The sequence below is a fragment of the Triturus cristatus genome, chromosome 8 (assembly GCF_964204655.1).
Source record: "Triturus cristatus chromosome 8, aTriCri1.1, whole genome shotgun sequence".
Taxonomy (NCBI): domain Eukaryota; kingdom Metazoa; phylum Chordata; class Amphibia; order Caudata; family Salamandridae; genus Triturus; species Triturus cristatus.
Window position 1 is genome coordinate 355,571,164 of NC_140591.1, and position 26,252 is coordinate 355,597,415.

The 26,252-nt window shown below is 43.5% G+C and overlaps 1 protein-coding gene across 2 annotated transcripts in view; it reads left to right on the forward strand.

The window, feature by feature from the left end:
• PDS5B (PDS5 cohesin associated factor B) overlaps positions 1–26,252 on the forward strand; it is an 802,561-nt gene that overhangs the window by 175,051 nt on the left and 601,258 nt on the right. For both annotated transcript variants that reach the window (XM_085621687.1, XM_085621686.1), the window contains exons 9-10: positions 5,944–6,059; positions 23,765–23,859. In XM_085621687.1, the coding sequence (XP_085477813.1) occupies positions 5,944–6,059; positions 23,765–23,859 (211 nt within the window). The remainder of the gene's footprint in view (positions 1–5,943; positions 6,060–23,764; positions 23,860–26,252) is intronic.

A 26,252-nucleotide genomic window follows, 5' to 3' on the forward strand; every position in this document is an offset into this window, starting at 1 on the left:
TTAGGCGTTGCAACCGGTAGTTGTGAATTACTGGGCATTCGCTCCAGAGGATGAACCGTTGGTCAGACATGACGGACATTGGATGGACTTGAGGGGATACCCAGCTCCACTCTATGGGAGGTGGCGAAGAATGAAATGACCACAGTACATAAAAGTGGTTCTACAGATGTGGAATAAGGTAAACCAATGGTTAGGGCAATATAAGATTTTAACGAAGGAGATGTCACTTTGGGATTCAGCACAGAGGAGTGAAACTAACAGTCTCACTAGCTTCAGCATGTGTGATTTGCTTGGTAGAAGTATAAGGAGGATACGGAGGTTCTGGGATGAAGTTGTTGCGTGTATTTCTTAGCTGGTTTGGATGCAATTGTGTTCCAATAATAAAATGTGTCCTAGAAATTTGGGGGTGAGCATGTGGGATAAGGCATGTGACGGGTACCAAAAGTTATTTTGAAATGTAGTTCTCGTTTTGACATGTACTCAGCAGATTGTTGTGCAAACCCAACCTGCTGTCTAGTTCACAGTGCAGAATCCTGCAGCACAACTAATTATTGTGCTTTGATGGCTAGCTCACTAATTCTATAATATCTGCATTTAAAGCTGCCACCAGATTGCATCAACATCATAATCGAAGCAAAAAAACATTCAGGAGGATCACAGCAGATTCAGTTGAAAAAAAGTCTGTATTGAATCCGGTGTATGGGTAGGTTCGTTGTCTTAGTCAATAATAAATGATACTGGCCTATGACTTTTAGTCAGAAAAGTTGCGTTTACTAACATGCACAATAAAAGTTCAATCTGAAAGAAACAATTAGCTATAGATTCCTTCCCTTAGAATTACCCCAGGTGTCAGTCATGATCCGCAAAGTTTTTTTGTCAACAGTACCCCTGCGGAAGGTGGCGTCAGTCGACTCGACTCCGCGTGCGTCGACGGCATGACTTCACGGTAGCTACATAGACGCCGCCCTCGCGCGCTGATGTCGGTTCTTTCTTTTTCCGCGCCAGCAAACGCAGATCCGGAGAGAGAGAGAGGTACCTCCAGTCACTTTTTGTCTGACTTTTTCTCGACTTTTGTCGACTATGTATTTTGAGTCCATCGCCTCCTGGTGCACGAGGGATGCCCAGCTTCAAGGCCTGCGGTTCCTGTAACCGACTGATGTCTGTGACGGATCCGCACCGCGTGTGCCTCTACTGCCTGGAGTGCGACCACGACCCCAAGTCGTTCTCCGACTCCCAGACTATGTCCCGACGTCTTTGTGGGAGCGGTTCCGAAAGCTACTCGAGGCCCGGCAGTCGGTTCCACGTCGCTCGAGGTCCCAGTCACGTAGGAGGTCGAGGGACTGGTTGTGCAGCCAACACCATTCTTCATTCAAGTCTTCGCACTCGGGGTCAGGTAAGTCGAAGCACAAGAAGTCGAAGAAGCATCGCCGCTCTTCGACTTCTCCCTGTCCGTCGGCCGACGCGACGAGGGATGCTGGTGGTGCCCCTCGTGCGGCTCCACGTGCGGAGCCCGTAGGGTCGACTCCGGGTTTCCCCCCCTTCCCGGGTCCCGGAGTGACCCCTACCCAGCTTAGTCAATTTTACGAAGGGATGCACGCCATCTTTAAGCAGCCCGAATCAGCAGGCGCACCTTCGGGCCCTGCAAACTCGGCTGGGGGCACTGGGCCTTAGAAGCCGGCTGCTCTGACCTCTGCACTGCATGGTCCCCTTGGATCCAGGCTTGGATCCGGATCAGCGCTGGTCGACCTTGTTACACCTCCCCTGGCGTCGATTCCACCGGCACCACCTCCGCAGCCGATGTTGGCTGTGTCCCCAGCCGACGTCGACCCTGACCTCCACCTCGAGGTAGACACGGAGCCGGATCCGGCTCCAACTGATATTTTTGTGCCCCTGTTATACCCTGGCTATTTGAGACCAGATTGGCAGCCAGAGGAGGGTGAAGAGGACTGGGAGGGGTCTGTTGACCCTTTGACTGACCAGTTAGGTTATGAACCGGACTGGAGAGAGGAACTGGGGGAAGCCAGTGGTTTGGATACCTCACCAGACCTTGGCATGTTGTCTCCTCCATCCGTGGCTATGGAGGAGGTAGCGTCTTACGCAGTGGTGTTGTGTAGGGCGGCCAAAGCTCTCAGCCTCTAGCTACCTACAGTGGCAGTCAGGAATAACCTCCTGACAGAGGTTCGTCAACTGGCAGCGAGCTCTTCAGAGCCCCTGCTGGCGTTTAATTAAGCCCTAACAGACATCCTTTTAGGTACCTGGTCCAGGCCCAACACAGGGGCTCCTGTGGATAGGATGAATGCCTGATGCCACCGCCCGGCCCTGGGCGAACCCACTTTGCTTTCCCAACACCCCACCCCTGAGAGCTTGGTGGTCCAAGCCTCCACCTCCAAGGGCGCATTCCCTAATGCTCCACCTGATAGGGAGTCCAAAAAGCTAGGCCATCTTGGGAAGAAGATGTTTTCTTCCTCTAGCTTGGGACTGCGGTCTGTAAACACCGCATGTCTGTTGGGCAGTTACATCCCCTCCGTGTGGGATACGGTTGCATAAGTGCTGCCTCTCTGGCAGTTGCCGAAGGGAGAGACGCAGCAAAGTTTACCATCCGCAGTGGGCTGGATACCGCCGACTCACTAGGCAGGACGTTTTCCACGTCGGTAGCCCTTCGACGCTACGCCTATTTGAGGTCGAGTGGTTTTTCATCAGATGTCCAAGCCACTCTTAAGGACATGCCCTTTGATGGCAGTCTGCTTTTCAGCAACCAGGCAGACAACGCACTGGAGCGCTTTAAGGACTCTCGGGCTACGGCCAGGTCCTTGGGCCTCTCCACCACCCGCCCTGCGCAGTCTGCTTCTCGCCCCTTTCGTGGCTAGGCAAGAGAGGCTCCACCGTCTGGATTCTAAACGTGCGCTTTCCTTCTATTTGGATCGCACCAAACAATTCCGGGTGGATGACAAGCTCTTTGTTGGCTACGTGGGCACCAAAAAAGGTTGGGCCGTGCACAAACGGACCATCTCTAGGTGGGTCGTTTTGTGCATTAAAGTTTGTTACTCTTTAGCATAGAAGGAGCCTCCAGTGGGACTGCGCGCCCATTCCACCAGGGTAACGGCAGCTACCACTGCTTTGGGACGGGGAGTCCACCTCAATGACATCTGTCAGGCAGCTACTTGGGCATCTCTGCACACGTTCACGAAACACTACTGCCTGGACAGCCAAGTCCGGAGAGACAGCTTCTTTAGCCGTTCTGTTCTCCAGGACTTTCTGGTGTCTACTTGGTTTGCAGACCCACCTCCGGGGTTGGTATTGCTGGGACATCTATTCTAAAGTAAGGAATCGGTTTCTTTCAGATGAATAAGTTACTTACCTTCGGTAATTATATATCTGTAAGAAACATATGTTAGTTATAGATTCCTTACTGCCCCAACCATCCTCCCCGTTCTGCGAAATGACTTCTAGGGTTAAGGACTTCCTTTCAGGGCCCTAGTTTTATGCACCGGTGGTCAATGTCTTGTATAGCTCTGCGCGGAAAGTCGTGTACAGAACTGACGTTAGCGCGCGAGGGCAGCGTCTATGTAGCTACCGCGTCGTCATCCCAGCGACCACGACGCCAACAGCGAACACGAAGTCGACCGACGCCACCTTCCGACTCGCTGGGGTACTGCTGACAAACTTTCCGGATCCAGTCTGACGCTTGAGGGTAATTTTAAGGTAAGGAATCTATAACTAACCCATGTTTCTTACTGATATATCGTTACAGTAACTTGTTCGATTAGCTGGGTAGTTGCAGAAAAGACCTCTTGTAGCTTATTTTATCCCTATATCTTGAACAGGTGGTCAGCCTACGACCCTTGGAGTCCACTTTCTTGTCCTGGTAACAGAGGGGGAGCAGGGCCAGTCATTTAGATGCTTCTCAGTCTCAGACAGGAGGTTCAGTCCTCCTGTGATCTTCCACAGGTCAAGGTGTGTTCTAAGTCGGTGCCTGGGGATGCCACATTTATGCCTGGCAGGAGCTAGTGGGTGGAAATAACCCCTGGGGACACCCAAATCAAGGGGTTGAAGGTTTCTTGGTCTAAGCCTGCCCACTGTGGACATTTCCAAGATAGCCCAAGTTTTTGGCCACACAAAACATGGGCTCTGAGGTATGGGTGTAGCGGGGGAGGGCTGGGGGGAGCGGGAAGGTACTATGGTAATTCTATTGTCCTCCCACATTTAATACCAAAATCCAGTTTGATGCGGTCCCTCTACCCAAAACAACCTCCGATGCAGAAATCTGATATAACAAAACTGAGCTTTCAGCAACCAGACAGTAGATACACACAAAGTGTTTTGGCATTCTTTTTCCCTCCCCTCAAGAGCACCCCAAATATTATATGCAAACCCAGCAGACCTGCCAGGCAGGTCTTGACACTCCAGCAGATTCTGACACTGACGTCAACAAGAGGCCCATTGTGAGGGATGCAAGTCTGGCTGGAGGGAGTAAAGAAGGGTGGTTGGTGGCTGCCTCTGCAACTGGGTAGGTCTCTTTTAATTTAATTAAGTGCTTGGGCTCAGTCCATAGGCCATCCTATCAAGGGCACAACAACGCCTCCCAAGGCCTTTTGTCCCTGTCCTGCGAGCACCTCATTCATGCCCATTCAAATGCTAATTACTGCCTGGCAGAAGGGAGACTACAAAATGCAGGGTTAGCTTCCAGGGACTTCAGGCAGGGTAAAACTTCTAAAAGTTATTTTTCCATAATATCTAGCAAATTCAACATGCTTTGGATTTTTGATAACTAAACTTAAAATTTGTTGTTTCATTATTTTTCTAGCTAGTCCCGTTCCCAACATACAGTATTTAATATTGCATCCCACTGCTTTCCTATGGAATAGCCAACACTTCTATAGTGAAAATAACTTGTAGATGCTGGTCACTGTAAGGACATGTTTACCATTTACTTTAACATGCCATACATTTAAATACAATGCATCCAGCCTTCATGTGCATAAGCCTTTCTTAGGGGAGACTTATCAATATTTAAAATAATAGTTTTTGTCCTGTCAAAATTGGTTATTTTGACAGTTTGGATTTGCAGCTTAAACCTGCATAGCCAGGCTACTGGTGGCAGACTTGTAGTCGTGTTTGCATTGCCACTGCAGTGAGTAGTACAATGAGTGCTGCAGCCCAATAGTGACATCTAGCTTACCGGCCCTGGTTTCACTTTGGGCACCATTTACTAAGGACTTGTAGATAAATTAAATATGACAATTTCACTATGTTGAAAGGAGGAGCACAAGCACTTGATCACTGGTTAGCAAGGGTAAAATGCACAGAGTACTATAGTCAGCAAAAATAGGGTCCAGCAAGAAAGCAAATAAATTCGGGGTGACCGTGCAGGAAGGGTACATTTCGAACAACTGGTAAGTAACGTTGTACTAGGTCTTTATTGAATGTTTACTTAAATGTGCTTAACTCAAAATGGGCTTCCTACCATTGTTTGTTCAATAAATGTCATAAATGCAACTTCTTTAAGTGTATTTGTGTATATAATTGTTTTGGATATATGGCAGTAAATTGTTAAGTGCACTGCACAAATTAATAATAATAATACATTGTTGTGGTTGTATATACACTAAGGATTGTTTCGTTAGTAAGCCTCCTGTGTGGGGCCATCCAAATGAGGCCACCTCTAAGCTTCAAAATAATGTAGAAACTAAATCAAGTAAGACTTTGCCCAGCTATAGAATTCTCATTCAACACTAATTTACGGGACAACTTACTTTGGAAAGTGTTTTTGTAAGGGAGATTCTATGTTCTTGCACGTGCATGTATCATTTTAAAAACTGTTTTAATTTAGTGTTCATATTGTAAGTCGTGCATAAGAACTTTTATAAATTAAAAAAGCATAATTTTGCTTACTGAAAGTTGCATTTTAGTCTTCAAATTGTAATAAAAGTGTTTATTTTCTAGAGCAATGACAACGATGAGCGTCTGCAAGTTGTTAAACTGTTAGCAAAAATGTTTGGAGCAAAGGACTCCGAGTTGGCATCTCAAAACAAGCCTCTTTGGCAGTGCTTCCTGGGGAGGTATTGTTTACTGTTTCTTTATTTCTTTAAGTATAATCTGATGTAAAGACTGATGTTTCTTTATATTTTTGTTCTGTGCTTGAGTGATCATTTTTATGTTAAGTCTAATGGAAAGGTTTTTGATCCTCAAATTCCCTTTGGATTGTGATTCTGAACTACCCATTGACATTGGACAACTGTTCAATCAATCAATGAAAGTATTTATAAAGCGCACTACATACCCGTGGGGGGTCTCAAGGCGCTGGAGGAGGGGTGGGGGGGGGGGGATGCTGCTACTCTTCGAAGAGCCAGGTCTTGAGAAGTCTCCTCAAGGTTAGGAGGTCTTCACCAGAGATGAGTCCAGAGAGGTCTGTTCCAGAGATGATCGACAATTCACTAGAGCAATGGTAATTCACTAGAGCAATGGTACTTTCCTGGACTTTTCATAAACTCGTCAGTTTTTGGTATGTATTGAGAAGCGATTCATTCAAGTAACAGTACTTTGGCCACACTGGAGAACAGAATTTCAGATTGGCTAAGAGGTACTTTATAGTTTTATTTTTGTACATCTTTCTTCTGTATTGATCAATGTTTTTTGTAATCAATTTAGGATTTTCGCCTTTTATTAACTTACTGTACATAGTACAGTATTTAATTGCAGATTTTTAGGAGCACACTGTCATATTTGAGAATTGCTTTTAAATACAACAAGCACTGAGTATTCATGATCATTCAAAATGTTTCACATGAAGCACAGGAAGTCCTTGAAAGAAGCATGAACTTGCTCATTATGAGAAGGTAGCTCTGACCATCTGAGCCGCCCTGATTTTTAGTTTTTTAACACCTGATGTTTGAGCTTTTACTGTGGGAGAGCCTCATAAGCTGGCAATCACCCAAAGTGAACTCACGATAAAATGGACTGCATATGGATTTCACCGGTGTCCGTCTTGTGAGATAAGGCCGCTGCGCTGCAGCCAGGTTAAGGGACTGGTTACATGTGTGTGCACCTGTGTAAGGGCTGCACGGGGGAGATTCCTGTTGTGTGAAGCCCAGGAGCTGGTACAGATAGAATGGTGTGGCAGTGATTATGCAGGGTTGGGTGGTGACATGGAATAGGCTTTATAATGAGGGGAGACACATGTAAGGGAAAGTCAGTGTGGTTTACTGTTTCACTGAAGGAACACTCCTTTATTCTCCTATGGAGACCGAGATCACCTGGGGTAGTTTTTGTTTCCTAAGGCCTACAAACTCCAGACACGCACCAAAGTACACTGTAAGTTGTGTAAAAAGAATTATTCTTGTGAGTCCAAAGCCATATCTGTACTGCTTATGGGTCATTCAGAAATGTCATATTCCTCTGACAAAGCTCATAACCAGAGCCCGACCGGGTGTGACCCTGCTAAGCTGGATTAATTACCTTCCTCCCCTAGCTTGTAGGATCAGAGCCCTAATCCTTCACTGCAAGCATCCCCAAGGGTGAAGGTCTTCTCTCCAGGAGGGAGAGATGGGGTGAAGCTGCAGGGTATCAATCAGCAGCTGTCACCCGGTGCCAGGCACCAGGCCTGCTCCAGGTCTGGGCCATGAATACAGCAAGGGGGGCTTTTGAGAGACCATGTGGCATGAGACCCATGGACGATGCCATCTTGAAGTATCCCAGAGGCCTGTGCAGGATGGTGCAGATGCAGAGAGGTGATGTGTCTCTGCAGGATAGGGCAGAAGTGCCTTCATGCCAGCCCCCTCCAATTTCTCTTAAAAGGTCTAGCACAGGAAGAGGAACGCTCTCTGGGTTGTGATCTTGGGGAGGAAGACTGGTGCTGGAACCTGGCGCCATGGGCAGTTGGAAGGAGGACTCTGGAATCTGGACTCCTCCTTTGAGGGAGTTCAGGGCCTGTGAGAAGAAGCCTGGGCCTCTGCGCAAGGGAGAATAGATGCCCAGAAGGAGAGCCAGGTGAAAGGCTGGCGCTGGTAGCCAGTGAAGACAGCTCCTTGACGAATCACCCTCTTGGAGGCCAGGAGGGTGGTGAAAAATGCTCCAGAAGGCTATGGCTGGCCACCAGGAGCGAGAGGAAATCCAAGATTGGTGAAATCGGCCGCACGGGGGCCTAGATATGCCTCATAGAAGGTAGGTGACTTGACCTTTTCTGGGACAAACGACGAAGAGTGTCTAGGGTGTATGTGTATGTTCTGCCAAGAATCCCTATACTAGATGATCCAACCCCATTACCTGATGGGAAAGAGTGTAGGACCCCCGTTTTGATCACAAACTGGGCACCCCTCACAGAGATCGGTCAGCTGCTGGGCGAAAGCATTAGCGTGTAGAGACCTCTCTGACAGCAGATGGACTCCTCTGCCAATACTCGGAAACAGATGTTTATTTATAATAAAAGGATTAGTTGCCCTGGGCTGAGATTGTGGTCAGGCTTCCATTCCATTCTTTGTGTGCTGCAGGTAGGGTTACAAGTGCATTTGCACAATGTACGTTGTAGGCCTTGTATATAGTGGCAAGGCAATATGACAGTATTCTTCGGAAGTTGACTCGTGTAAGCAAGGTTGCGTTTCTAGGAAACTAACCCAAAGTGTCACATATGCAAATGTGTGTCAAAAGTCGATGTGAAAAAGTGAAGGCAATTTTAGGAAAGACCTGTGTTCATGTAAAATTGCAATGTTACCCTCTAGGCCTAACTGGGACACAAGACACAGCCACTCATGTTTGAAATCCCTTAACTAAAATTGTTATGCATGTAGAATTATAGTTTCTCACAGTGACTGATACACCAAGCATCAACTGTAAACCTGGAAATGTTCCCACCCGTAACAAGTGCCAATAGAAACCCCAGTGTGTGAGAAACCTCTGACGTCCTTTGAAAAATCACTTACCAACCCACAGACAAAGTGGTAAGAAATAGCCTCCAGAATTAACACTCAGAAGAGAAATAATTGATGTTGTTGACCGTAGCACTGGTGACCGACACATTATAGTTAAAGTACATAGTTACCCAGAAAACATTTACTAACTTGATTGCTACAACACTATCATACCTTCTACTAAGCTTCCAAATTTAGTTACACTAAACATTCTCAAACTGATGCCAGACTCTTGCTGCTTTTTGCATACACACAATTGTGCCTAATTAGCAATATTAGTAGCAGTGCATCCACAAGTATTGCAGTAATACCAAGTATAGTTTTTTGAAGAGACGCAATTTGCTGCATTAGGAAATGGCAAAATCTTACTCTGTATCCATCAACAAATTCCAGGCACGTTGTTACCTAGACTTAAAAAACTGAGGGCATTATCCAAGAGCAAAATGTCAATAAAAAGCAGAATAACTAAATTGTGCATATACAGGGAGAGGGGAAGTCTAAATCCTTGTAAAATCAGATGCATACATTCAGTTGGAAATGATGAGGTAAAAATTCTGCAGTTTTTAGTGTCTATCGCACAACAAATACTAAAGAACATACTGGAGGGAAGTGATGGGTTAAGTTCTATTTTATTCACAACTGCCGAGTATGACAAATTGGACCTGCCGAATCCAACTTGAATAAAATGTTTTTCGTTGCCAGGGTGGATTTGTTGGATCCTTCCTGACGAATGCACTTTCTTCTGAAAATGCATTGCAGGTATGTATGTATGTTAGTGGTTTTCCCCTCCTATTTTTTTTCGCGGACCCTCCCTGTCCCTCATTTTAGCTACTTCAGTCATCACTACTCCAATGTCCTCATTTTCCCACTGACACCCTTTTTTGCCTTCACTGAGTGAAAAGGGGATATACTCTTTTTAGTTTTCTCCTCTTTACTTCATCCTCCGATTCCCCTTTCCAATCACCTTCCGCTGTTCACATGGTCCTCTTTTTTGTCCCACTCCGCCACACTACCCCAACCTAGTATTTCCCCCCACACCTGTTTTATATTCCTGTACTTCCTCTACAAAATATAGTTTGTCATTGCTCCTCTGCTTCTCCTATCAATTTGGGTCCCTGTAGACAATGTCTTAAAGCTCGAGACCCCATTCTTAAAATTTACAGAAAATAAACAATTATATTATTAGTTCCTAATATTTTGGGAATTGAGGGGATGTTTTTTTCTCCATTCCTGGTATTTAATCATGGGCCTGTGTATTTTGCTCCAATGTTTTAACAAGAAGAAAGCCTTTTAAAAACAAAATAAAAAAATAAAAAAAACATTTTTCAAGTTGAAGATTTATCAAACTGACTTTCCGATATGAATTTGGTCACACTGATGTAGCGGCTTAGTGGCCAGGGAGGCTATTTACTTGCAGTTCATGGACCAAGATCAGAGTACACCCACCAACATATGCAGTTCAGATAGCACGTGTGAACCCATGGCATGGCTTTTAAAATTCTAGATGTGATGGTGGGCATATTCCTTGAATAAATTAATTGATAGCAGTGGATCTAACTGCCAGTGTGGAGTTCTGTGACAAACCATCAGGGAAATTATAAAATAGGATACATTTGAGGAACCTAATACACAGTGAACAATACCAGGTATTGTAAGCACCTAAGCAGAACTTTTATTGAGATACTGGGAAGAATGGTTCATACCATCACCAAGGAAGATAACTTCAGGAATCATTTAGAAAACAGTCACAATGTAAGTTGAAGTGCCTCAGTGTATTTTATTGTAGCATTTAATATTAATATTGTAGCTGTTCATATCCCTGTAAAAGCCCTGAATCAAGTTTTGGTGGTTTATTGAGTGGCTATTGTATTGTGCTTTGTTGGTAGAGTTTGGGTAAGTAAAGTGGGAGATGTTTGAATGCATTGGGAGTCTAAGGTTCAAAGGGGAGCTCCGGTCATGTTGCTTAGGACTTGTAGCTCTGGTGATGCTTGGAGCATAAATTAGCCGCACAGTTAAATCGAGTTAGGCTTGCAGATGGGGCACCATCTTTGTCTAGTCTAACCTGTTCCTGAAAGGTATTTGGTAACAGCAAATTCTTACCAGCTCTTCCGAATAGAAGGTGGCCATAGGATACCTCTTTCTGGCAGTGAGTTCCAGAGCATGTCCATCTGGACCGAATAGGAGATTCTGTCAATGCAAGACTTCCTGAAAGGAAGGAATGGTCCGGATTAGAGCCAGTCTCCACTGTAGTGACCTTGTTTGGCAGTATGTGCAAAGTTTTAGCTGTGTGAAGATCGACCCATCCATATTGTAATGCTAAGATCCCTGAATGAGATTGAGTGGCCACAGACTACAATTGAAGAGCGTGGGATGGTAAGAGTGATATTGTCATGCATGCAAAGATGAAAATATTGCTTGGCGACTCCCTTCTGGAGTCAATGGAGTTTATAAAGTGGAATCCCAAGGTATAGTTCTTTGTTATATCTAGGCCCAGGGCACATACATTCAGCACTTTGTGGGAAATGTGTAAGAAATGCTTCTTAAAACGTGCATGATGTTTAAGGCACACTTGGTTACGTCATTTACCTGCAGAATATGGGAGCTGTTTGGGTACTTGATAAACACCAGTTTCTTACCTTACATCACATCTGTTTCTTAATGCCAGATGGTGATTGGTTGATGTTTTCTCCAGGTTCTTAAAGTGAGTGTCACTATTTTAACTTGTAAAGTTTGATATGGAGAAATAGTATCCATTTGTTTACTGCTTTAAGGCATTGGTTGAGCCCAGGTCTGAAGGAGTTTCCAGCTTTACAATGATCTGGATGTCATCCGCTTAGTTGTAGCAGGTAGGGTTAATGAACTTGGGGTCTGATAGACGATGGAAGTAAGCGTGAAAGAGAAAACGGGAGATGGTGGAACCCTTGAAATGCTGACGACGGAGGTGAAAGGTGTTAGTGAGAAATGTGAAAGGCAGACAATTTATTTATTTATTTTTAGAGATTTCTATAGCGCGGACCAGACCCAGGGTAGGGTATCAGAGCGCTTTATAATGAGGGCACAGTACGAATAAAACAATTAGCAAAATATAGCTTACATAAAATCAGAAAATTTTACAAAGTTCGGAGGGTCGCAGACGTGAGTATTTCTGAGCAATGGGTCATGAGCATCAAGGGTGTCCTTAGAGGGATAGAAGAGGCAAGTTTAAGGGTGTAGACCTGGAATGTTAGAACTTACACCAAGTTGTAATGAGATCCTCTCCAGGACAGTACTTATTAATCCGAAGTCTCTTCATATCTCTAGTAAGGTGTGGTGATGTAGTGTGTCGAAGTGTCAAAAGTAGACACAGCACTTGTGTAGGTCATCAACAATCAAGGTATAATCATAAGATACAAACATTTTAAATTTTTACAACAGTATCGACAAGTGTGATAATCAACCAATAAACTGCTATGGTGTTATGTGAATATAGTACTAAATCGTGGTAGCACACAATTAGAGTGAAAAGAAAAAAAAAGACAAAAAGTAGAAAAAGAGCAAAAACAGAGGTCTACTTGTTGATGGTGACCTCAGCTAGGCCTACCAGTGCAAGGGGTTCACCCTTCTCTGCACAGAGTCCTCAGACCAATAGGAAGAAGTTGGCACAGAAACTGGAATAGAAAATACAAAGTTTAATAAACCTCATGAGGTGGAACTACATTCACACAGCACCCTTCGGTGTTGAGTGAAGTAGCACACTGAACAGAAGAAGCATGGTCCTTTTATACCCACACAAGCTCTAATGCTTTCACATAAATGTTCTTTCGCTGTTCTTTTTCAATCAAGGCTTGCTCACGCTTCATTCGTTCACGCACTTCTTTCTCCCACATTCGTACACAATCAAACATCTCTTGCCTAGTCTTTCGCTTAAACATACATTGTTCCACATACTCAATCTTTCGTAAATCAAATGACCCATACATAGGCCAACGCAACTCAGGATCCTTACGAGTGTTTTTATTCCATAATGCGCTGTACATTATAGAAGAAAGACCATACTTAATATACATATCCATATTAGGCGTCCCCTACGGGGGGGCCGGTTGTGCTTCATCTAGTCTCAAATTGGTATCACTACAAAAGCAACACATCCTATGAAGTGTGCTAAAAACAGGCATGCCAAAAATAGTGCAGAATATAAAGTATTATAATCAAAGTAGCACTTAAGGTACCTTTAGTACGATGTGCCGTTCAAATCAATTCAGATAGAGAAAATTCTCCTCATTACCTGCCTATATAAATTGCAATCCATATATAAATCTCATAATAAACCAAGTTGGCCAACACCAATTCCAAAATCCAAAAGCCACAGTAAGTGTTACTAGACTACCTTACCAATCCCAGGCATCAAAACCAACAGCAAGCGTCACAGAAGGACACTTACCAATCACTTGGTGGCCAGGTTCTAACTGCCAAGTTCTAAAATCGACCAAATGGTCACTGCACGGCGAATCAACAGAAGAGATCTCAGTCGAGGACCGGCACCACCTGGATGGTCAGATCAGAAAGAAAGGAAAAACGCCGTGGTTGCCAAGACTCGGGTCTCATCGGGCAGCGATCGCGTCCAGAGCGAGATTCCGATCCTTCGTCGCGACCAATCCTTTGGGCATTCGAGTCACCGATGATCCCCAGTAGTTGGGTGCCAATTTGTTGATGGTGACCTCAGCTAGGCCGACCAGTGCAAGGGGTTCGCCCTTCTCTGCACAGAGTCCTCAGACCAATAGGAAGAAGTTGGCACAGAAACTGGAATAGTAAATACAAAGTTTAATAAACCTCATGAGGTGGAACTACATTCACACAGCACCCTTCGGTGTTGAGTGAAGTAGCACACTGAACAGAAGAAGCATGGTCCTTTTATACCCACACAGGGGCTGAAAAAGGCGGTACAAGTACACATGAGAAGAGTTATGCACATAGATGGTCATACAGAAAATGCACAGTCAACAAGTAGGAGGAGTAATAAGTTGTTGACATCAGTTAGAACAGCCTGACAGTTCTATACTAGGAACAGGTGCACTCTACTAGCTAAGCACATCTGCTCATGTGCAAGACTCTGAGAGAGGGAAACAGCAAATGTCCAGCACATAGCTAACTAAAATGGCTGCCAAGTACAAAATGGCTTTCCGCTCATGCTAAGAGATTAATGCAATCTTCAACATACTAATGCAGCTACACAATCACAATGGTACTATAGCTGGTGGGGAAAACAAAGGAGGCAGGGCCCCTCCTGGATGTCCACACTGCAGAAGTATGTGGGCTCATTCTATTTGCTATATCATGGGATATATAATGCTATCAAACCCCCCGATTTATCCCCATCCAGGATACAAAGTATCCAGCTTAATCCATTGGGGACAATCCTTCATGATAGCTTCCCAAGCCTGCTCACGCTCACAAATTTGCAGCCCCTTTTTGCTTCCATTTTCAGTGATGCCCCTTCGCACTCCACCCATTTGAGTAACTCCTGCCTCCATCCCCACAGGGCAAGTCCGATTGTGAATCTCAAGAACAAAGAACTTTGACTGTGAGATAGTATAAGGGCTAAGTAATAACATTAGATTTAGGTCTTGGAAAAAGCTCTAGCAGGCACACTGTCGGAGTTTTGATGAATATTTCTTAACATGTATTCATTAATCAAAAACAGCACATTATCCCAGTAGCTGATAGAAGAGGACAATCTTCCACCCAATGGTAGAAATCAGCCCCCTCTAAATGGCAACGTGGGCAAACCGCATGTGCCCCAGGAAACATAAGGTTATTTCCTTTAGAGGTGAAGATAGTAGTTCTGGGCAAATTTGACCCAAGCCTTCCGGAAGCTGTGAGGAGTGCATTTAAGGAAATTATCCCAATCACTATCGCAGTGTGCAGGTCCCATATCAGCAGCCCAGTGTGCTCACAATCCATGCACCTCAGTTAGTTTGGGCTAGGAGCGCCTTGATAATGGGGCCATCGCTGTAACTGCCATCAATAGTACAGATTTCCTTTAAAGCTCCATATTTACTCAGTATTGCGGCTCCTACCGCCCTATATAATAGAAAATGCTATGCAGGGAGCTTGTAATTATCATCCAAATCATGAAAATCTCTTAAATTACCATTTTTAAACCACTCCCCAACCGTGGCCCTATCCTTCCTCTCCAATTTATCCAATCCACACCAATTGCCCTCGTGCAGAAGCATTATTATTGGTAGATCTTTTGTATAATGGAGTCGAGTATGTCCTTTCAAAGGCCCTGAACCATGCATACTGGAGGGTTTTAAAAGCCCAGCAGAGCGCTGCTTCATTGGGCAATAAGGGTTTAGTTGAAAAGTCAACAGTGCATCCCCAGTGGGCACAAATCATACCCCAGCAGCCATACCACCCCAGTGCACATCTCTCCAGCAGGCTGCCCATTTCAGTCGTGCAACAAGATAATATAGCTCCATGTCAGGGATTGGCTTTCCACCCTCATCTGAGGAGAGCTTTAGTTTCAGCACTGTTGCAAAAGCATGCAGTGGGTAAGCATTCGACTTGTCCCAGTTCACACGTAAGCCTGAGATTTGTCCGAAGCACTCAAACGCCTCAAAGGCACCAGGTGCATCTCAGCTCATTCTGCATATATATATATAATATATCATCCTCCTATTAAGAGATGCATAATGATGAGCCATCTTTCAACAGCCCTCGATAGCAGGTTCTATGTCCGTGCATCGGGGCAAGTGGTTCAACAGCTATTGCGAATAACCCTGGTGAGAGTGGGAAAGCCTGCCGCCTTCTCGCAACCATACATCTGTCCCAAATGACACTATCAGTCTTTATACATGTTGTTGGGGCAGTATTTAGTAACGGAATCCATTTAAAGAACTCACTGCCTAGCCCCATGCTCGCCATAACAACATAGCAAAAATACCATTGCAAGGAATGGAAGGCCTTCTCAATATCAATTGAAATCTTAAGGGGTTTGGGGTAGTCTTGAGGGGGGAATGCAAGATCTGCACAAGTTTTATTGGGCACTGTGCTGAGCTTGGGCACAAATCCCTAGAGCATTTTGCCACAAATCTAGCTATCTCACTACCTCACTTGCTGAGAGTACAGAAACAGGAGGTAGATTCTCTTAGCAGAATAATTTTGGAAAGCCTTAAATAGATTTGTCTACGACTGTGTTCTCACATAGATCTTCCGCCCCTGACAGAATCCTCCCATAGAACATATGCATAGGTAATTCATGTGAAATGCCAACTCAGGAACCACCAGCCCAAACCTAAGGAGAACATAAGTTTACCTTTACATCATTGTATAGACCATAAAAAACACAGGACTGCTTTCCAGCAAAATGCTGTGTTTATTCCTCTGTCCCACCAGTCTGGCACAACCCAGAAACGCTTTGACTTTTCTAATATAAAGTCACTCTTTGTCCTTATTCAAATACCTCATACAGTGGCCCAAGCAAAACACAAAAGCAGTAGAATTGGTAGCTTGGTAGAAAGTAACAGATCAGCACTCCATCGTCCTCCTGTAACCCTCTCTCTTATCTTCTTTTTTTTTGTGTAAAATCCATAGCTTATAACAAAACATATTTAAATACATGATTGTTTATGGTCATGACAAACATATTTCTCAAAATAACATAAAAACAGAAAATAAAATATAAAAGACATTCTGCCTAGATCATACATTTAATTTATATGTTCTATCATTGGGCCCCAAATCTGCATACCCAATTTTTTCTGATTCATTGACTTAAGGCAGTAAAGACTATATTCCAAATTAAAAATATAATAAAATTTAGCCCGCCACATCTCAAAAGTTGGGGCGTCCCGCTATAACCAAACTGAAGCAATAAATAGCCGTACCACCGCGGCTGCAATGAATATAATATATCTACGTTTATATGCCGGTTGACCAATTTGAAGATTATCCCCAACAGCATTACATCCCTTGTCATATGAATTTGGAGCCCTAACATTTCCGACAGGAACTGGTCTATTTGCAGCCTTAATTGCTGAAGCATGATGTAGTCGCAAAACACATGCACAATGCCGGCTCTTTCCATACTACATCTAAAACACTTCCCTTCATTGGAGCCCCCCCACTTTACATCCTCTCTGGTGTATGACACAAATCAAAAATCGTCTTATAATGTTGGGCTTTCAAGTTTGCTGATAACAAAATCTTCCCTGCCGTATCGATTGATTGCTGCAGATACTCGCCTTCCTGACCCAACTGTTCACTCCATTTAATAGTTTGTGCAGCCATATCATCTGGTTGTGTCTCAATTAATATAGCGAACAATACCCCTAGCCTTGCCCTTCTTCTTATTGCCTCAACCATCGAGACGTAGTTATTCTCTCCCCCGTGTGATGTTTAAATAAGAAATCCCGAACTTGCAAATATTAAAAAAATTCCTTTTGTTGATGTCCATATGTATCCACTAACCCTAAAAATGAATCTAATACCCCCCCCCCCCCCCCCCCTCGTAAAGATCTCCTAATTGTCTAATCCCTTTAGCCCTCCAGCTCTGCATCCTAAAATCTAGCGGGGAAAATAGCTGACGCCTTTAACGGCGTATAATAACTAAGTTGTGAGATGTCTAACATTTTTCGTACCACTTTCCACACCTTGAGCACTGCCTTAATTCGAGTTTTTTTTTTAAGTAACGTGGTTCATAAAACTTGACTATGGAGTTTCTAGCTTCTGTCCCTAACAGCATCTGATATATTGACGGTGATTCCACTATCAGCACATCTTCCCCTGTCAACAATATCTGTATATTTTGGAGTATACATAATAATAATAAAAAGTTAATTTAGGAACTCCCCGCACCCACCCCCCCCCCCCAACCCCCCGATCATATGGTAACATCATATCTTTAAACACCCGTCTCGCTTTCCTTTGTTCCCATATAAACCTATCACAGACAGATTGGACTCTCTGAAGTTGTATTTTAGTTAATTCCAGCGGTACCGCCCTAAAGTAATGCATAACTCTAGGAAGGATAATCATCTTAAGCACATTACATCTTCCCATCATTGTAAGATGCAAGCATTCTAAGCGATCAGGCTGCTTTTTGATCACATAAACAATACTACCCTAGTTCACTTCTATCAAATCCTGCAAGGACATTCTAACTTTAATACCTAGGTAGCTGGCTTCGTCAGTTACCCATGCATCTCCTGGGCATGCCATCTTAGTACATACAATCTGTGTTTTAGAAGAATTTAACTTGTAGCCTGAAACCTCACCATATTTGCCGGCCTCTGTCTTATCTCACTGTATATTGGACACCACTATTCTCTCTATCTTCCAGGCACACACATTATGCTGACGAAAACACCATTTCACTAGTTATTCCAATTAGGACTTTCTTCCTGGCAAATATGTTGGACTTCGTGTCCAATAAAAAACAGAAGCAAGTTGTTTCTCATCATTATACACCACATCTGCATCGCCATCAGTATCTTGTTCCTCCAATTCATAGACTGCTGCACCATCATCACATTTTGGTCCTTTTATTTCAATTCTTTCCAGAAATACAGCCATTGATTCAGATGAATTGATGCACTACATTAAACTAGACACTCTTTCGTAGATTGTCACAGAGCTTGATCCTTGAATCCAGTTAGACAAATGTGTTCATTGCACAGTAATAAAAGGAAGACATCCCCTCCAGTTCACATTTGGACTCAGTCATATAACTGTCAAGCAGTCACTGCCAATAAAAGTTTTAAGTCTTTGTTCAAGGCTCCATCACCCTACCTGCCAGGCCCTACAGTGTGTTTTCCATGCCCTCTGTCCATATTTTTCTAAAATTAGTGTGTGAAGCGGTAATGGGCTAAAGCACAGGCCATGTTTAGTCCTTTAGGAAGATCTTTGTAGGCTGCACTTTTCTTGACACTTCTTCACATGAGGCCTGAAGAAGTTGAAATTCTATTTTTTGGAATGGTGCCACACTTTAAAACAAGAGTTGGGAGTATAGATCCGCAACAGAGTTAAATTGGACCTTGCACCTTCATTTGCATAGTGACCCTGCAGCATTGCTCCAAAGAACAAGAGTGTGTACGAAAGGCAGCTATGAAATAAATGTGAGAACCTGATCTCAGATTTCAGGGTGCAGTTTTGAAAGGACACCAGGGGGCCACAATTCGTTCTCTGAGGGAGGTGAAAAATACTGTTCCCTTGGCTCAGTCCCCCGCCTGTACTCACACCACTATTTAATGTTGACACTTTGCTTCTTACCTTTGTAGGCTTTCTAATGTTCCAGTATACCCACTGCCACTAACGGCTCTGCTGATGGGATCCTGTCATTTTAGTATGGAGAATGCAGTGCGAGTACCAGCTTGTCACCCCACTCAACCAGTAGTCCACTGCTGCTGCATGCCAGGGCACCACACTTTCCAAGACACAGAGGCCAGCTTCAGTGACCTGCTCGGCAAGTTTGGGCATTGAGCAGGTCAGGAGAGAGGGTTTTAGTCAAGATTTTCACTTTAGCCACCCTTTACCTGTGTTTGCTTTGTTATGATAACTCTTGATTAAATGGTTGAAGTAATTTCTGAACGTATTTCAATCAATTTATCTGATTCTAATGATCATTAAATCCAAGTAACATAGAACCAGTATGAATTTAAGTCCGTTTGAATGGCTTAGTCATTGTTGATTCACTGGCCTGTTTCACCTACCAGTGGAAACTGAGATTGTTATGAATGTTTACAGGAAAGGCATTTGAATCTGCAACCAGTTGCATTGAATATTCTGAAAGTAGCTGACATCTTCACTAGCTCAATATGCACATTCTAATGCCAAAGCTTTTGCAGCTAGAGTCTCAGGAAGTCTATAGACTTAATAGCATGTAATGAGGTAATAGTACTACCCTACCTCGACAGTAGGTTAATCCAGCTTAAAGCTCTTTCATGAATATGGATTTTGTGTATCTTACTGCTTATAGAAAAACCCCTTCCTAAATTCTTCTTTATCAGCTACTTGATTATTTTGCTTAGAAAAGTAGTCCTCCCTACTTCCCCCCCAACTGCCATCCTTGTCGGAATGACTATTCCCCAGGCTACCTCAGTGTTAGTAAAGTCATGCGAGATCCAGTGTGCAACTTCTTTACTAGCAAAATGCTGTCTTAGTGGTCATCATTTCTGCGCATTCAACTAATTAGATCATTGTACTCTGCTGAGCCTTATCACATATTTTATTAGAGAAAATTGTTCTGAGAACCCACCCAACTTTCCTGCATAAAGTCGTCTCCGAAGAATATATGAATCAAAGTACGTCTCTGTTTTTTCCCCAGACTCGTCTCCCCCCCCCCCCCCCCCCCCCCTCCCCTCCACCCCCACCCCACCCCACCCCACCTTAATTGAAAAGAGTTCTGGTACTCTTCAAACTGGGATAATGGGAGGAGGCTTTTTCACCCACTGCTTGTACATTTGTCCTGTCCAGGCAATACTAAAATTAAGTCATTTCTCATAGATTGTGTGATTGTGTCTTATATTGTACTGCGCTAGCAAAATGCAAATCAGTTCCTTTTGGTAAAGCTCAGTTTCTCATTTGAAAGAAAAAGCAGTAAATACAGCTCTTTGTAATAATACTATTGCTGACATTTTCAGGCTGCTTCCTGGAGATTAGCCCACACGTTTACACAGCACCATTGCCTAGACTGCAAATCCAGAAACCATCCCCAAGTCGTCCAAGTTTCTCAGGTGCTTGGTTGGTTGAATTGTATTTATCTAATGGCTGTACAACTATCCTCACTGAAGAAGGAAATCATATGAACTGTAATCAGAGTTCAGTGTTGCTAGAATTTTCGCAGAATTCTTGTACAATATGCCATTTATCTCATGGGAAGATAGGGTGTACAGGATAAAGAAAAATGCTTTAAAACCAGATTCTACCCTAAGGGCCATCCTTTTGGAGGTCCACCCAGCAATTAGTACATAGTGAGGTGAACTCCTAGAAGACATCCCATCCTCTCCCTAATCATTTTTATTTTCTGCGCTTTTTAGCTGTGAAGGTTGGAGGCTATTCTAGTTACCTAGAATCTGTATAGGTCAGTGTCTGCATATAAGGGAACAGTGAGAAAACTGTACATTGTTCAGCGCTAAGTATTGCAAGGGTCCTGTTTTCTTTTTCCCCTTAGGTATAACTGCTAAATCCTGGACTACATATGAGAAAAAATGGTGAGCACTCAGCTAACAAATGGGCCTGCTTCTACAGGAACAAGTTTTTGGCATCACTGAACAAACTTGCAACATTCATGCTAAAGGCATTTTGGTCTTCTCTTCTTTGCCCTTGAGAATTGCATTGCAGTGTCTTACAATATTTAGAAGATTAATTTTTTACATTAAAAAAATCAGGTGCATATTCAGAGCTATCAAACGGCACTGGAGGTGATTGTGTTTTAAATCCACTAGGAACACAACTAAATCTATGAATAGAGCCTCTTTTATCTGTTTTGACAGGATGTATTCCATTCTTGAATTGTGTTCAATTCTTTCATGAATTCCAAGAAACCTTAAATTTGATCTACGGGAATTCCTTTTTTTTCCTTGTGTTGGATTCCAGTGGATGAGATTTTTCCCCCATTTTGTCTAGCTTTTCTTCCTCTTCCATTATCCTTTGAGAAAATTATAGTAATTGTAGATCTAATTCCCCTAGGTGGGAATCTATTTTCTCCAAGATTTTGCTTTTAGTATCTCTGTGATCCATTTGTGTTTTTTCTAACCCCTTTTCGTATGTTTTTTAGCATTTGGCTCCAAGGGTGTGGAGAGCTTCTGCTGTCACTCCCTTTTTTTTATTTTTATTTGGATTGTCTCCTCAGTAGCTTTTATACAGTTGAGCTATCTTAGCAGTCTTCTAATTTATCTTGATCTAATGATACTTATTATGCAACTTTTGAATACTCCTTCCCTAGGGATCAGGATTGACTTAAGGTCGAGGTAGCATTCAAATGTTTCATGTGTGTTTAGGAACCTGGTCTTGATGATCCTCTTGCATCTGATCCTGCAATACAATAGTGATCATAACTAATGCTCTTGTAGTGGCGTACCAAGATTATCTAGTGAGAAGTCTGTTATAGTTGTAGCCTCTTGAGTTTCATATACCGTGTTCCAACACAGTTTGCCTTCATGATATGTTCCTGTAGGTTATGTTCTATATTTTATTTTCTGTCTCAAGACTAGCATTACATATTTTTTTGAGGAGAGCAGATTCAATATCCTTATTTTATCCCTGTCTCACTGCCTGCCTTTTTTGAGAGGTCTATCAATGGAATTGGATTCCCCCTTCTTGTATCGGTCTTGATATTGCTGTTTTCTTCTTGAGATTTTGGATTTGTGAGAGCAGCTGAATTGCTCCTGTTTCTTAATGAATTTGCCATTTCTGTGAATTCACGATTTGGGCACTCAGTCAGTTTCAATATGACCCTTTTTTTCTCTTTCCTATTCCCAATGTTTCCAAACGCTTATTAGCGGGATCTTCGTATGCATTAGACCAAGTTGCCCCTAACAAGTACCATCGCTTTATTTGGTTGTGCTTCTTGATTCTTTTGAAATCCGTATTATTTGCTTCGCTAGTAATTTGTAGGCTAGTACCATTCCGTTTAGAATTGCTACAAGTTTATTTGATTATGCACTACTATGGCTCATGATGTTTTAAAAACAATGGTCAAACCTCCATTACCCTTCTGCTGTTCCTTGTGTGTAGATGCTATCCATGTCTTAGGCAGTAGAGAAACTCTGGACTGGATAGATCCTCCCATGGCACCTATGTCATTTTGGTAATTTCATTTGCATTTCTAATTATCTGAGGTGATGATCTGTCTATGCATCATCTGCCTATAACAGCAGCTGGAGGACTGCTTTTTCTGTTGCTCTTCTCTTCTGCAGTCCTGCAAACATGCCCTTGATCTGCACATAGCCCATTTCAGTTAGTTTTCTGCCTCTACCGTTGACCTTTGCTGAGCAAAGATAGTTCTTCTTACATCTTCCTTTAGTTTGTCTAGTATATGACCATAGTTGTTTTTCCTGAAGAGATTTATCTTTTATGGTGGATCTCAGGTTCTCTTTTCCATTACTTTTCACGTTTTTTTTTTTAGTAGTGTTGACGAGATAAGATTTTTATTATTTTCATATTTTTTGAACCTTCCTCTTCTGAAGTACATTATCATTGGAAACCGCTCCGTTTCCTTTTTTTCATACAGGCTCTCACAGCAGTCACTTGTAGATTAGTGTTTCCAACTTGAGCTTATTCCTTAGTGACTGGTGGGCTTGGCTCTGTGTCCTGCCGATCATTTCATTTATCTGATGTCTCCTCTGTGGTAGGCGCAGCTCCTGCTGCATGACTTGGTATCCAGAGCTGGTGTCTCTCATAGCCTTAAATTTTTGGCCTCCTTCCATGCCTCGGCACTGTGTGGTCAACATACTCCGACCCTTCTGCAAGGGACGCAATAAGCAGAAAAGCAATGCAGCTGATAGATGATGGGCTGCAAGCAGGAGCTGCTTTGGCCAGGTCACACACCTGTACTGCCCCCTTGTCTCCGGCTGTGAGGAGAGGAAAACCGAGCATCTCCATCAGAGCAGTGACACATTGCTTTGCCCACAAAACCAGTGAACAGGGTAAGTTTTAGGCTTGGGAGTGTTGGCTGTGCTCGAAACAACCAACAATCTGACAGTAGTGCTCATGCAGGGATGTTTACGGTGTTTGGCTTTAAAGAAGGCTAAGTGTAGAACTGGGACTTACAGGTAGGTATCTTTTTCCTTTTTTATAATTTAGAATGGAAAATGATTTACCCTACAGCAGATTCTTAATATTTTTCTTGTATTCTAAAGAGTATATATTTTTTTTAACAGGTTTAATGATATCCATGTGCCCATTCGTCTGGAATGTGTAAAGTTTGCTAGCCACTGCCTTGTAAACCACCCAGATCTAGCTAAAGATTTAACAGGTACTTATTTAAAATTCTATGTTTTTCAATAGAGGTTTTGTGTGACAGTTAAAAAAACAAATGTAATGAGGTCTGTTGCAAAGATCATTATATATATATTTATATTGGTGGTGTCTGACAAATGTTTCCGGAATTTACCTGACCTGTGGCTGAAATAAACACTCAAAACGAGCAACCCCGAACGTGCTGTAGTCTGTTCTTAAGTGTGTGAGCAGGCGTTTTATATATATATATATATATATATATATATATATATATATATATATATATTTATTTATTGGTGGTGCCTGACAAATCTTCCCAAAAATGTGCCCTGCTCATTCTTGTTGTGCATGCAAAGTTTTAAAAAAAAGTGTGTATCCCATGTTAATTCCCATAAAGTCTTTAGACACGCCCGCAGCTCGAACTGCTGCACAAAATTACACCAAATTTGGGAGAAAGGTAGAGCTTGTACCACATATCTCGCATTTTTTTTATTTGGTGTAAATCTGTTGTTGATCTTAAAGGAATCAGAATGTGTGCATCTAGGGTCGCAAAGCCTTTGTGAATAATAAGGAGCTTGTGCAGAGATCTGCAGAGCTTCAACCAGGTAGTGTTGGCAGTCATCTTAGTACTCTGCTTCAGTCAAATCCCCCCCCCCCCCCCCAAAAAAAAACACATGACAGAAAGAAAAGGGAGCAGGGTACAAATACACTAACCACCTAGCCTTAGGCCTGGAGTCCCAGATGGACCCCAGCAGACCAAAAAAGCAATTTTGTTTTTTAATTCACAACTAAATTAATGAATATTGCTGTGAATTAAATGTATAAAAAAATAAGCGTGGTGTCCCGAGCTTGTTTTAAGTGTTGCCCCCGGGTGGGCCAGTGTCCCCTATTTATAAATAAATTAAAATTGAGCGGAGTGCATGCCCCCCGCGGAAATTCAAAGGAGGGGGCGGCACAGCCCCTCTTCTGGAGCCAGTAATGGCACTGGGGACTGCTATACCTTAATGCCGACTCTTGCTACTTTCTGGGGTGCCCACCCCGGGACAAAGCTGTTTGCTTTCGCTTGGCAGGAGCTTTGACAGCTCCCGCCAACCAAAAGCACAGTCTGCTTCCAGCAAGCGGGAGCTGTCAAACCGCTCCCGCTTCCTGGAGCCAAGTCTTCATCTCTTTCCCTGCCCACAGACATGCGGTCAGAGAAAGAGATGAAAAGATTGCTCTCGCACACATGGAGCTGCATTTTTAGCAGCTCCCTGTGTGCAAGAGCAATGTCCGCTTCCGTAGGAGGCGGGGAGCTGGCTGGGATCGCGGGACATCAGTGGTCACCCAGGGTGTTGTGGCTGGTTCCGGGGCAAAAAACTGCCGGGGAGGGGTGCCAGGTGGTTCCCTACCCCATTGAATTGTGACCGGGCCCAGGGGATGGGGCACCCGTGAGCAAAATTGGAGTGGTGAAGGGGGGCCGCACAGACATCCTCCCCATTAAGTTGTGGCTGGGACGGGGAAATACAGTCCCTGGGGCCGTTCTGGCCCTGATGCTCATTAAACCTCAGTAGGAAGTAGGCGAGTGAGTGGCTGTGTCAGAGGCTGTATGAGTGAGTCGCTGATAGAGTAGCTGTAAAGGTGAGTGAGTGTAAGTGGCTGTAAATAGTGAATGACTGGGTGCATGTATGACTGAATGGGTGAGCAGGTGCATGAGTGTTTGTATGTGTGAGTGAGTGTATATGAGTGCTGTATGTGTGCATGAATGGATGTGTAAGAGGGTTTATAGGTGAGTGAGAGAATGTATGGGCGAGTAAGTGAATGTATGGGCGAGTAAGTGAATGTATGGGCGAGTAAGTGAATGTGAGAGGCTCTATAGAAGACTCATACACCTACACAAAAACTCACACACCCTCTTATTCACCCATACAGCCACTCACACACCCACTCGCCTATACAGTTACTCACACAGCCCCTTACTCACCCATACAGCTACTCACACACGCACTTATATTAACCGATACAGCCACACAACCCACTCACACACACAAACCGTTACACAGACACTCACATAATCTATGTTTTAAAATAGAATCATTTATTAGTAGTACACAAACTAAACTAATTGAACTTTTGAGGTACCTTAGTATATATGTTTAACCCTCAGACTTTTAGAAAACACTGTGTTCGAGGCATATGAGCTGCAGATTATACACTGTGGATAGATCGCCATCTGGTGTTGGGCCCGGATGTTTGCAGTTTGTTTTTCCTCTTGGAAAGTCTTTAGAAGTCACGAGGTTGGTGACTCCTCCTTTGGTTGGTATTGCGCATGGGCTTCGGCTCCATCCTCAGATTGTTTTTTTCCGCCATCGGGCTCGGATGAAATACTTCGCGCTCCGGTTCCGAACTTTTCCAGTTCAACGATCGACGCAA